A 12,788-nucleotide genomic window follows, 5' to 3' on the forward strand; every position below is an offset into this window, starting at 1 on the left:
GGATGTGCCACCCAGAGGCTGGTCTGCTGGGGCAGGTAGCCTGGCACAGAGCCCGCTGTGGGGCGTGGCTGCTGACGAGCACGCCCTGGGAGGGGTGGCCATCGGAGGGTACATCGTGGGGACGTGGGGACGTGGCCATTAGAGGGTACATCGCGGGGGCATGGCCTTGGAGGGTATATCATGGGGGCGTGGCCGGGAGGGTATGCCCTGGGGCGGGGCCACTGGAGGGCACCCCTGGGAGGGTGTGGCCTGCGAGTCCGGGATGCAGCGGCCAGCCCCCCTCGGCCCCCCCCTCGGCCCCCCCCGCTGACCCCCCCACGGCGCACCTGCTGCGCCAGCTGTAGCAGCTCCATGCGCTCCCGCAGGATCTGGGCGTCCCGCTCGCGCAGCTCGCTCATGACCTGGCGCTTCCACTGCTCCACGGCCACCTTGAGCTTGTCACGCTCCTCCTCCGACAGGATCTCGGCCACCTTGGCCCCCGCCTCCTGCTGCAGGGCGTCGTACAGCATGGCTTCCAGCTCCAGGATGTGCTGGGGGCGGGAGGGAGCGTCAGTGTGGGCTGCGGGTGAGAGGACGGCCTGGGCCTGACCCCTGGGGGCTCGGGGCTGCGGGCCGCCCCACACAGAGGCTGGTTCCTCCTCGACCCGCTTACCCCACCGCCTGGAGAGCGGAAACCCAGTCCCGCAGTAATTAGGACAAGAGCATTCACTTCTAACGTCTGTGTGTGCAGTGACCCTTCAGGGGCAGGTTCCCGGCTCATGCTAACGCTGGGGAGACCGGGGACCAGAGTAGGGGGCGGCCCGAGGGACGGCGGAGGGCCCGTGGGGGGAGGCCTCTTCCTCGGCTCTCGGCCTTCCTCAAAGCCTGGGGCTCCGCGGGAAGAAGGGCAGGGCTCACAGGGGTTTGTCAGACCTAAGGACAGAAGTGGGGGGGGTCCTGGACTTCCAGCGGCTCCCCAGGGGAAGCCAGGCCACTCTGGGGTCCTCAGTGCCACCTGCAGTGGGGCAATCATATCCCCAAGAAGGTAGGTTCAGGACCTGGTCCCTGGAACTTGGCCTTATTTAGAAGGAGGGTCTGCGGGGGAATGAGGCTAGGAGGAGGTCGTAAGGGATTGGCTCGAGTCCCTACAAGGAGAAGGAGCTGGAGGCAGTCCCAGGGGCCTGGGGGGGCAGGGAGCCACGTGAGCAGGGAGGCTGAGGCGGGAGACACCTGGAGCCCCCAGGAGCTGGACGAGGCGGGAAGGACCCTCCCCTGGGGCCCCGGAGGGAGCGCGTCCTGCCCCCACACCTGGATTTCTCCTGGCCCCGGCTCTGGGAGAGCACCCCCCTCTGGCGGCTGCCCCCTGCGCCTCCGACACGGCCTCACCTGCACCGGCCGCGGGCCCGGGCCCCGTGTGCCTACTGTGCCTGCGGCTTCATCACCTCCACCGTCCGGGTGATAAACCCCCAGAACACCTGCACTCCTGGTGCCGGTTCCTTCGGCCCAACCTGGGTTAAGATCCCCCCCCCCCCCCCCCCGCCTCCATGAGGCAGCAGCTCCTATTAGCCCCGGGTCACGACACATGTCGGGGCAGTTTGCACAGGGTCCCGCTGGGGACAGCCGGGGCCCAGACCCCGCAGGGGGCTCCAGAATCCAGGCCTCACACGGCCCCTGGACTCCTGCTGCCCCAGAGCCAGGGGCCTCGGCGCTCACTGCAGACTTAGGGGAAGGACCCCAAGTCCCACAGATCCCCCCCCAACAAGAACACCCCAGAGAAGCTGACCGGCCGAGTGGGAGCCAGGCCCTGGGCGCCCCCCAGGCAGGGGCAGAAGGCCGATGGGGCCGCGGGCCGTGAGCGGGCCCCTGACAAGGAGAGGGCTGCGGGGGGCGGGGGGCTCCCGCACCTTCGGGAAATCCGGTGCACGACCCAGAAGCCACCAGGAACCAAAGCCAAATGACCCCTGGGCTGCAACTCAGCCGCCCGCATGCTGACCCTGCGATAAACTCCTCCGGATTTTCCAGTTTGGTCTGGAATACACTCGTAGCTCTTTCCTCGGGAAATGTCCCTGATGGGGTCCTTGGACAAACCACAGTCTTAAACTACGAGAAACCCAACCTCCCATCAAAAGATGTAACCTCTTCAGGAATGAAGGGTCTTTTTCTTCAGGCAAAACGATTATGAAAAGTCCTTTGAGCTTTAGCAGACGTTTTAGGAAATGGAAAAGAAAAAGAATGAAAGCCTTTCGACTTTAGATTTTATTGTCCTTGACAGCCACAAAATCAACTGTCCCCAGCTGTCACAACCAGCTCACAACTCCTCATCAGAGCCACTTCTTAGAGCAGAAGATAAGCCCAAGCATTTAAAAATAAATAAATGCAGCTGGTGGGGGGGGGGGGGGGCGCTTAGCCTGTAGCATCAGCAGCAGCTGCACAAAGGCCTCACAGGAAGCTGGAAGCAGGTGCCCGGCCGACCTGCCCCCACCCTGAGCCCAGCCGCTGGCCACCTGCGGGGCTCCCCTGGGTGCACAGCCTCGCCCGGAGGCCTCGGGCAGGAACAGCCAGGTGGCCACCCCAGGGCAGGACCGTCGTCTCCCCTTGACGCCCCAGCCGTGGCCTTGCGTCCACAGAGCAGGGAGGGTGTGGTGCCTGGGCAGGCGTCCGCAGCCCTGCAGCCCCCCAGGGCGCCCCACTCTCTGGGATGCGGGTGCGAGTGTGTGCCCTACGCGGCCCTCTCTCCGACCCCCCACACCGCCCCATCTCTTCTGCACTGACGCCACTGAGCTGTATCCGGAGTGGGGCCCCTGGGCCCAGCGGGGAGCCGACCCCTCCTCCGCGCACCTGTCTGGGATGCAGGTCCGGAGCACGGGGAACATCGGTGGGGGCGCTCAGGGCTGTCCACCTGCCCCCGGATACTGCGAGCATCCTCGCCCCCCACTGGGGGCAGGAAATGTGGGTCTGGCACATGTTTCTGGGAAGGCCCGTGAGCACCGGGTCGGCTCTCCAAGGCCACTGCCCCCCGCCATCCCCTAGATGGCTGCTCCCACAGGTGTCCCGCGGCGATGGCTGGCGAGTGGCCACCGTCACCGCCACTGTCACCAGCAGCAGAGCCTGCCCTCAGTGGGGGCAGAGCCTCGCCTCTCGGGGTCCAGATGCGGGTCACAGAGACCTCACGCTGCCCGCTCCAGGCTGGGCAGCCCCCCACGCCCTCCGCACAGCGACCTCGTGCTCCGAAGCACCCAGAGGGCGGCCGCTCACACCCCGACTTACCACACAGGCCGTCCCTGGCCTCACGGTCACTTCCAAAGCCCTGGCCTTTTAGCCGGTCCTCGGGCCGCCCGTAGGGGCCCTGGACGGCTTCTCCTGAACTGCGCCCTGACACGCTCTGCTCTACGGACCGGTGGCTGGAGGGAGACAAAGTCACGCGGGGCAGCACCGCACAGGGAGGTGGCATCGGCTTAGGGTGTAAGTGATGCTGTTGGAAGGGGGGCTTCCCGCCTCCGGGATGACCCCCTGCCGTGCGCCTCCACGGGGTAACCCCAGCCCGGGACGCTCTTGAAGCCGAGCCAGCCCCAAGCGCAAACGAGAGGTCACTTCTCAAACCAGTATCAGCGCGGACCGTGTCGCAGCGACGCAGACGTGTCTACAGGGACTCCAGATCCCTGCGCTAACCCCCAGTGGGGACACCCCCAGGTGTCAGCGGGGACAGCGGCTTCCCACAGGCCAAGCACGCGGGCAAAGGCGGGTACAACTTACAGGCTCGGAGTAGCAGGTGCACACAGGGGAACCCCGAGAACGTCTCTAACAAACATTCAGCTGTGCTCGATTAACTCATAGATGCGGGACGTTCCAACGAATCCTATTTCTTTTTTTTCTTTTCTTTCTTTTTTTTTTTTTGAATCCTATTTTCTCAACTCCTTTTAAATATCCATTTGAGCCCTGCCTTCGCGGGGCAAGGTGCTTGCTGCCGGCGCAGTAAGGCCTCCTCGGACCTCGCCGACCCGGAGGCAGAAAGTGGGCCCGAGCCCCCGAAGACGCGGCCGGTGTGTACACAACTTTCCCCCATTTCTACCCCACATCTGAGGCCCCCGCCCCCGGCCGGTCCCGGCAGCCGCCCGCGCCTGACCTTGTGAGCCTGGTCCAAGGACTGCTTCCTGTAATCCAGCTCCTCATCCAGGTAGCCCTTCTGCTTACTGAACAGCTCCTGAAACACAAGAGGACCTGCGTCTCGGCCTCGGGCACCCACCTGGCGACGCCCTGCTGCAGACACAAGGCGGGCGCCCACCAACCTTCTCACTCTCCAGGTCCACCATCCTCCGATGCAGGGCCGACTCGGTCTCTTCGATCTGCTGGAGCCACTGGACACAAACCGAGAGAGCAGGTGACGGTGACCTCTCGGGTGGCCACCAGAGCCACCCCACCGTCCCCGGGCGCCTCGGACGGCCCAGGCGTGGGCGGGGTGGGCGCTGTGCGCTTGTGTGCTGGCGGCCGGCGCCCGGGCCAGGGGTTGCGAGCGGGGGTTCGGCGGGAACAGGTGCACCTGAGCACTCAGCCGCGGGCCCATCCCCTGCACCCCTGCACCCCTGCACCCCTGCCCCCGGGACGCCCTCTCCTTCCTGCTGGAGGTCCAGGCGCTGACCGTGGGCCAACCAGGCTCCGGCTGGGGGTGGGGGGCCGGGGCCTGCTGTGGGCAAGGTGCCCGGGTGGGCCGGGCAGCCCCCAGGGGAGGGTCCTGGTGGGGTGAACAGGAAGCCAGTGGTGCACAGCCCCACTCCATTGCCTGGCCTTAGGAGAGGGAAACTGAGGCAGAGTTGGCCTTGGACGAAGTCTGGCTGCTGTTATAAACACGGCCCCGCGTGGGTGGGACCTCCCGCGGCCCACAGGATTCACGGACCCCCCACCCCACGCCCCAGGAGCCCCTCCTCCGAGGACGGCGCCCTCTCCCAGTGGAGCCCAGCCCTGTCCCCAGAGCGGCCACCAGCTGCCATTACCTTTTCAGCCAAGGTCAGGACCGTCCTAGCTTGGATGACGACGACTTGCTCCTCGTTGGTCAGATTCTGCACCCAAAGCAGACAGGGGTGGTCAGGGGCGGGGCTTGCAGGGCACCCAGATTGAAATGAGGGTATGAGGAGGAGTGCCTGGGGGGGGCGCCTGGGGGGGTGAATCGGGGTGCCTGGTGGGGGTGGATGGGGGTGCCTGGTAGGGGGAGAGTGGGGGCACCTGGTGGGGGGAGTGGGGGTGCCTGGGTGCCGGATAGGGGTGAATGAAGTGAGAGTGATGAGGGGCACAGGGGTCACAGGTAAGGTCACTCTTACTGAATTGGCCTCCTGGGCTCTTCAATCCCCTTTACTCTCACCTGGTGACTCTGATGTGCCCCCTCCCGCCCTCCCACTGCAGGTGCTCAGGACACCGTGAGTCCTGCTAGGGCAGTGGGGTGGGGCGGCGTGAGACAGGCTGCGGGGATACAGTGTCCCCAGCGTCCCTCGCCCGCATCTTCGTGTAAGCCAGCCTCTGCCTACGCAGCCTGCACTAGTACTGGTTAGAATCCCGCTTAGGGACGTGGGGCAGGGACCTAGTATTCCTGGCTGTGAGATGGCTCGGGTCCCTGGTGTCCTTGCCTTTTCTCTACATGTTGTATTTGTGCCTCTTCCACAGGGCCCCCCGGGTGGTCTGGCTGAGTCTGGCTTTGGGGTCCACGAGCATCTCGAGGCTACAGGCACTTCACCCGCTCAGACCCTGACTGCCACCTGCATGAGCACCGGGCGGGGCCCGGCTTGTGGGCAGCTGGGGGGGGGCGCGGAGTCCTGGGAAGCAGAGAGCAGAGCAGGGCAGAGCCTGCTGGATCCCTGAGGTGGAGGACAGCCCCCTACAGCCTGGGACCCCCTGGCTCAGGGCCAGTCTGCTCAGAAATCCCTCCATCTGGGGTGTGAGCTCCCCCAAAGGCAGGGCCTCTCACCGAGCCCCACTCCTGTAGCAGCAGTCAGCAGAGGTGGGAGCCAGTGACCAAGCGCTGTAGGCACAGAGGCAAGCTCTGCCCTGGGGGCACAGGGCACCCCGACAGCACAGAGCGGGGCTGGCAGGCACTCCTCACACCCCCAGCTCCTGGGAAAGGCGGTCAGGTGTGCTCCCTCCTCCCAAGGCCGAAGGGGACCAGGGAGGCCGAGCCAGTGGCTTCAGGGAGAACCTACTGGGACAAGCTTATACTGGACTGGAGGACCTGCAACGGTCCCACTGGGTGAGCAGCCTGGCCAGGAGGTGACGACACCCCGATGCCCCAGCCTGGGCAAAGTGCCTTCTGCTCTGCCTTCCTGGCCTCTGCTCCTCCTTCCCTGGGTGACCGGTGCCTCTGCGGCCCAGGGACAGTGGTGGTGAGTGGTACCCCCTGCCGGGGAGGATGGACGACCACTCTGCCCTGCCAGCCCCTGCTCAACTCCAAGGGCCCTGACTCCTGAGCAGACCGAGGTATGGGGTTCAGGTACCCACGTAGCCAGTTTGGAGGCTGTGGCCTCTCTGGGGCGGTCTGTACCCAGCAGCCACAGGACTAGTATGCCCTGGCTGTGAAGGTAGTAGGGGCGAGGCTGTCTCTGTCACCTGCTTCCTCAGCTGGGCCACTCCGAGCTCCAGGAATGAATCTATGGGCTCAGGCTCTATGGGGCACAGTCCTGGGTCATGACATGCATGTGAAGTGCGCCCCATGCTCATCTATGACCACGGAAGGGACGCCCTCTAGGCCCGTCAGTCAGTAAGAACTGCCGAGCTTTCCCCAGGGTCACCTGAGTATAAAACCTGAAGGTGTGTCCTCTGGTCCCTGAGAGCCTCTGTCCTCATGCTCTGAGGCCATGTGATAGTTCCATAGCAGTCCTGCCCACTGGTGCTCTTGAGTAGGCAGCTACAGGGCTGGGGAGGGGCCCTGAACTGAACTGGACAGAGCTAGGCTCATCCTACATCAGCTCCGTGACCTGGGCAGGTGTCCTCTGGGGCCTCAGTTTTTCCAGCTGTGAATCAGAAGGTTAACCAACATGGTTCCCAAGAGCCCATGATGGGGCCTGATAACTCAGGGCTGGACCCCATCCCTGCTATTGGCTAATGCTACCTCCACCTACAGCCCCGAGAGAGCACGGGGTCTGGGAGGGGGCAGATAGCACCAGTGGAGCCTCCTCCCCACGCTATTAGTGGGTAAGGAGAGAAGCGTCCCTGCCAACTCAGGGCCCTGCATGTCACAACTGCCAGCAAGAACAACCTGGCCCGAGAAAATGTGTGAGCACCTGGGTTTTGGTGTGAGTGTGTGTGTGTGTGTGTGTGTGTGTGTGTGTGGAGGGGTGTGTTTGCATATGCATTTTTTTCTCTTTTTTGTCATCTTCTACTTCATGAAGTGTACTAATTTGACCAAGTGCCTGGTTCTTTCTCAAGAGTAGTGACCAGGACGGAAGCCCAAGGTGTCTTAGGACGAGCTGTAGACTGTACTTATTAGTATACCTTGGGGAAAATGTTCTGGGTGGTGGAGTGGGGCTGCCTTCTAGCACAGATGAGCTGCTTGTTGGGCAGGGGACTCAACAAAGGCAAGATGATGGAAAAAGGGCTGACAGAAGATGGATGGTGGATGGATGGATAATGTAGAGTGGATGGAGGATGAAAGATGGATGGAAGATGGACAGAGGATAGATGGATGGATGGAGGGTGGATGGATGAATGCATGATGGAGAATGAATGGATGAAGGATGAAGGACGGATGTATGAACGATGAATGAATGGATAGGTAATGGATGGATATGGATGGATGGAGGATAGAAAATGGATGATGGATGGAGGATGGAGGGAGGGATGAAGGATAGATGGAGGATGAATGGAGGATGGATTGATGGAAGAAGAATGGAAGATGAAGGGTGGATAGATGGATGGATGGAGGATGGAGAATGACTGGGTGGAGAGATGGATAAATGGAGGATAGAAGATATATGGATGGACGGGAGATGGACGGAGGTATGAAGGATGGATGGATGGATGGGTGGATGGATAATGAAGTACATGCAGGTAGAGTATGAAAGCTAGGTGGAGGGTGGATGGATAGATGGATGGACAATGGAGGATGGATGGATGGAGGATGGAGAATGAATGGATGGAGGATGAAAGATGGATGAAGGGTGGATAGAGGATGGATGGATAGAGAATAAAGAAGAAGATGAAGGATCGATGGATGGATAATGGAGTGTGGACAAATGGATAGAGGATGGATGGATAGAGGATGAGGAATGGAAGATGAAGGATGGAGGATGGATAGATAGATGGATATGGAGGACAGAAGATGGATGGATGGGGATGGAGGGAGGGATGAAGGATGGAGGAAGGATGAACAGATGGATGGAGGGATGATGGTTGGAGGGTAGAAGGTGGAGGGAAGGACAGATGGATGGAGGACGACGGGTAGAGTCACTCCGTAATCAGCACCCTTCGAGGAGTTTGCTGTAGAAGTTGGAATTGTGCCCGAAACAAGATTTGCAGATTATTTATGGTCTCCACCTCTCCCCCCAAACCAAGGACATGGGAACCCCTGAGGTCTGGGATGTCTAAGATACCGGAAGGAGCTGCAGCCCCACCCCCATCAGGGTGTGGAAAAGCTTGACGACTGGCAGGGATTCCGGAAACTGAGAGCGTGTGTCCAGAAGCAGCATTGCTGGCGGAAACGGGTGTGCACAGCAGAGGCTTCCCCATCCTGCAGCGCGGAGGCCCGGAACCCCGAGCCCAGGGTGCTAGTGGCCTCCCAGCCAGGCGAAGGAACAACATGAGAAAGGGGCAGGAGGGCTCCCGAATCCAGGGGCCGGCCCAAGCAGCTGTGGCCGCAGGGGGGCGCGGGTGGGCGGCAGCGGTGGCATGCACAGCGGGACTCATGGGGGTCCCCGGACCCCGGGGGCTGGCGAGGGCGAGGGCTGGCGTGAGGAGGCATGCACAATTCAGGAGAGCGACATACACTTACGGCGTTATCCCCCAGGATGTCCAGCTGCTTCATCAGCTCTGTGACCAGGATGTCCTAGAGCAACCACAGGGGTACGGGAGGTGAGCGCCAGCTGGGGGGATGGGTGCGCCGGGGGGATGGGTGGGCGGAGGAGGATGGGTGGGCGGAGGGGGGATGGGTGTGCGGAGGGGGGATGGGTGGGCGGAGGGGGGATGGGTGCGCGGAGGGGGGATGGGTGGGCGGAGGGGGGATGGGTGCGTGGAGGGGGGATGGGTGCGTGGAGGGGGCCCCATTTACCGTCACGCCTTCGGCCTCGCAGTAGGCCTGGAGGGGGCTCTTCCCTTCCGCGAAGGGGGTGTGGTGGAAGTTGATGGCCGGGGACTTCCTCTCCCTCTCCTAGGACAGAGCAGGAGGCTGGGCATGGGGACGACACCTCTGCCCCCGCGCCGGTGCCCACACCACTGCACCCCGCACCCCTGCACCCCGCACCCGCGCTGCACCTCACCTCGAGCTCCAGGATCCGGAACTCCAGCAGCTCATTTTGGTCCCTCGCATCCTGGACCTCATGTTTTAACCGACCCTCTTCTACTTCCATTTGTTTAATCTGTAAAATAAGGCAGGTGAGGTCACATGAGGGCGACTCCTCGGCCTTCCTGACGGCTTCCGGCTCTCGTGGGGACAGCTGACCCGCCGCGGCACCCAGGGCCCGCCCTCCAGCTGGAGTCCACATGGGTCCACCCTAGTGGGAAAGGGTGAGTCCCCACCCCTTGGCTAATCGGGGTGCGGGCAGGGGGTGAGGAGCCCTGGAAGCCCCCGGAGAGGCGAGGAGCCCGGTCTGAGCAGAGATGGGGAGAGAAGAGGCCCGTCAAGGGAGAGGAGGTAAGAGGCCCCCGTGCGGCCCCGCCGTGGCCAGAACAGTGCTTAGAGCCCAGGCTGGCCCGGGGCCCGAAGGCGCTTCAGGTCCGACGGCGCGGCCACGGGCTGCGGCTGCCTGGGCCCTTCCAGAGCTGACGTTACTGATGAGGGGATTGTTTGAACAGAATCAGAAGCAGGCGAACTAGGGGTGGTAGAAGGGGAGGAGGGCGGGGGGTGGGAGTGAATGGGTGACGGGCACTGGGTGTTATTCTGTATGTTAGTAAATTGAGCACCAATAAAAAAAAAAAATCTTTAAAAAAAAAAAAAAAAAAAAAAAAGAATCAGAAGCAGGTAAACCTGACGTGTGAGACGCACGCCTTCCAAAGGGTAAGCACAATGATCCTGGGGCACGTGGCCCGGGCCATCCCCCGAACTGAACGTGGGGAGCTGAATGCCCTGCTTGGAAGCTCAGGGGCGCTCAGTGGAGACGGATCCAGAGGCTCAGCACCCAGCAAAGTGCAATTAGGGGCAGGTCCCTCCCACACGGCACAGCTAAGGCTACGGGGCAGCCCCCACCTGGGATGGGACCCCGTGTCCACGGTAGCCAGAGAAGAGCACAGGTTTAAAGTGTGCACCTGGGGCACCTGAATGGCACCATCGGTGTGAAGTATCTGCCATCAGCTCAGCTCATGTCATGACCCCAGGGTCCTGGGATCGAGTCCCGCATCGGGCTCCCTACTCAGTGGGGAGCCTGCTTCTCCCTCTCCTCCCCACCCGTGCTCGCTCTCTCTCACTATCTCTGTATCTCTCTCTCTCTCCCAAATAAATAAAGTGTGCACCTAAGCATTGTAAGTGTGCACAGTGTTTGTACATGTACATGAGCATCTATGTGTGCACACACATGTTTAAGTGTGTATGGATGTGTGTGTACCTGAGTGTCTATGCATGGAAGTGCTTCGGTGTGCATACAAGCATTTATGTGTGCACACAAATGTGTGTGCTCAGAAGCATGTAAGTGTGCATTACAGTGTATAATGAGTATGTGTGCACACAAATATTTATGCATACGTGTATTTTCGGGAACACAAGCATTTATGTGCATGTGGGTGTTGCGTATACAAGTGAGCCTTTAAGTGTGCACGTAGTGTTTAAGTGTGCTCAGGGTGTGTACAGAAAAACACGAACACATGTGCACACAAGTATGCATATGAATGTTATGTGTGCACACGTGCATTTCCTTGCACACAAGTGTACATGTGCACGAGAGCACCCCAGAAACAGCTGTCCTGATTCAAGACGGACCCGGAGGGCCCACGGGAAGCAAGCAGGTGTCACTCACAATTCAAGACCTAATGGCAGCCAGAGCCGGGCCCCGGGCGGGACTGACGGCTTCAGTGGGGGGTGACGGGCTTGGGTCAGAGGCTGCCGCTGAGTGGGGAGCAGGGTCGCGGGGTGCCCCTAGGGCTGGTGGGGACGCGCTAGCCGGCTCCTCTCTGTGGGCTGTGGCTGCCCGTCCTCTGCCAGGCCGGACAGGTGGCTGGTGAAGGGCCCCGTGGCGTGACGACGGCGTGACGATGGCCGCAGCAGCCGGAGCCCCGCCGGCCTTTCTGCCTCGGACATGGTGCCCCTGCTCCGGCCCCATTTGGAGTGTCGCGCTCCGGCCACCCTGCAGCCCTGTGCACTGGGGACCGTCCCCAGCTGCCCGGGGGCCATGTGATGGCCGAGCACCGTCTGCGGCCTGCGGGCTGCCAGCGCCGCCCTCAGCGCAGCTCCAGGAGTGGCGGAGGCGGGGGACGAGGTGGGGGAGGCCCCGAATGGACGCTCAGCGCCCGGGGGCAGCGCGGGCCGGGTGGCTCCAGGCAGGGGCTCGGGCCCCATGGGAGCTGCCGGCAGAGCCCCAGCGGGGGGCACAGACTCGGGGCTACGGCGTGTGGGGGCCTCCCGTGAGCCCGAAGCCAGGAGCGCCACAGCCAGGGCCACTGCCGGGAAGCCCTGGTTCCACCGCACACCCTCCGCTTGCTCGGCGGTGCGGGAAACTGAGGCCCGGCGCCCGTGACCCGCAGCGGACCTCTCCCCGGACTAGGGTTCCCGGGCTCACCGAGGCCTCTGGGGGGTGAGGCCAGCGCTCTCGAGAGGGCAAGGCTGCCCCGGCGTCCCCTGGGCCTCGGCGGCCACTCGAGCCCAGACGCGGCCGCGCACGCGGGGCTGGCCGGCTGCAGAGGCGGAGGGCCGGCCGCTCCCTTGGGTGCAGGGCTCCCCGCTCCGGGCCGGGACCTGGGCCCTACCTTCTCCACGAGCTCTTGGTTTCTTCGATACAGCGCTTGCTTCTCTTCAATCCACTTCATGTCCTTGAAAACAGAATTAAATTGGAGAAATAAAGGCCCGCCAGGAGGAACCGCGAAGCCAACGTTTAAACCACAACCCAGCAGAACGGAGGATTCAACGAGAGGACCCGGACCCGCCCCCCGGCTTCTGCAACGGCCCCTGATGACGTCCACGCCATGCGCGGGTGAAAGCCACCACCTCGCCCTCTGTTTCCTTGGAGGGGCCTGGACAGGGCCCCGGCGACGCAGCCCCGCTCCCAGTGGGACCGTTGCGCCACCGCGTGGACGGCACTCCCGGCCCGGGCCAGCCCCGGCCAGGCACGGCGTGGTGCCACGCGGATGTCTCGGGTCCAGGGGCCTTGGCACGGAGCCGGCAGGAGCAGGTTCCCTCGGGGGCTGTCCTGTGAGATCAGACCCCGCTGGGAGCGTGTCCTCCTGCGTGTGTCCGGCCGCCCCGCCGCTGCGCTCCCGGGCACTCATCAAGTCCAGGCGGGGTCCACGAAGGCCCTGCCCAGCCCGGCCGCCGAGCGCGTGGCTCTGGGAGTGGGCAGAGAGGCAGCGGCATGGTGGGGCGCGAGCCAGCCTGCGTGTTTCAGGGAAAGGGCCGCAGGTGCCCACACGGCATCCCAGGCCACACGCGCTCAGGCGGGGGTGTTGGCAACGTGACCCCGTGTCATCTGGGT

General features: G+C 62.9%; 1 protein-coding gene across 24 annotated transcripts in view; it reads right to left on the reverse strand.

Annotated features, from left to right (window-relative positions):
* JAKMIP3 (Janus kinase and microtubule interacting protein 3) overlaps positions 1-12,788 on the reverse strand; it is a 97,024-nt gene that overhangs the window by 17,902 nt on the left and 66,334 nt on the right. For 15 of the 24 annotated variants that reach the window (XM_072804820.1, XM_072804821.1, XM_072804824.1 and 12 more), the window contains 8 exons: positions 12,067-12,129; positions 9,432-9,530; positions 9,224-9,322; positions 8,942-9,001; positions 4,968-5,033; positions 4,266-4,334; positions 4,103-4,180; positions 327-530 (listed from right to left, as the gene is read on the reverse strand). In XM_072804820.1, the coding sequence (XP_072660921.1) occupies positions 327-530; positions 4,103-4,180; positions 4,266-4,334; positions 4,968-5,033; positions 8,942-9,001; positions 9,224-9,322; positions 9,432-9,530; positions 12,067-12,129 (738 nt within the window). The remainder of the gene's footprint in view (positions 1-326; positions 531-4,102; positions 4,181-4,265; positions 4,335-4,967; positions 5,034-8,941; positions 9,002-9,223; positions 9,323-9,431; positions 9,531-12,066; positions 12,130-12,788) is intronic. The other 9 variants (XM_072804823.1, XM_072804827.1, XM_072804837.1 and 6 more) reach the window with 1 other exon arrangement.

The sequence above is a fragment of the Canis lupus genome, chromosome 29, assembly GCF_048164855.1.
Source record: "Canis lupus baileyi chromosome 29, mCanLup2.hap1, whole genome shotgun sequence".
NCBI classification, from domain to species: Eukaryota; Metazoa; Chordata; class Mammalia; order Carnivora; family Canidae; genus Canis; species Canis lupus.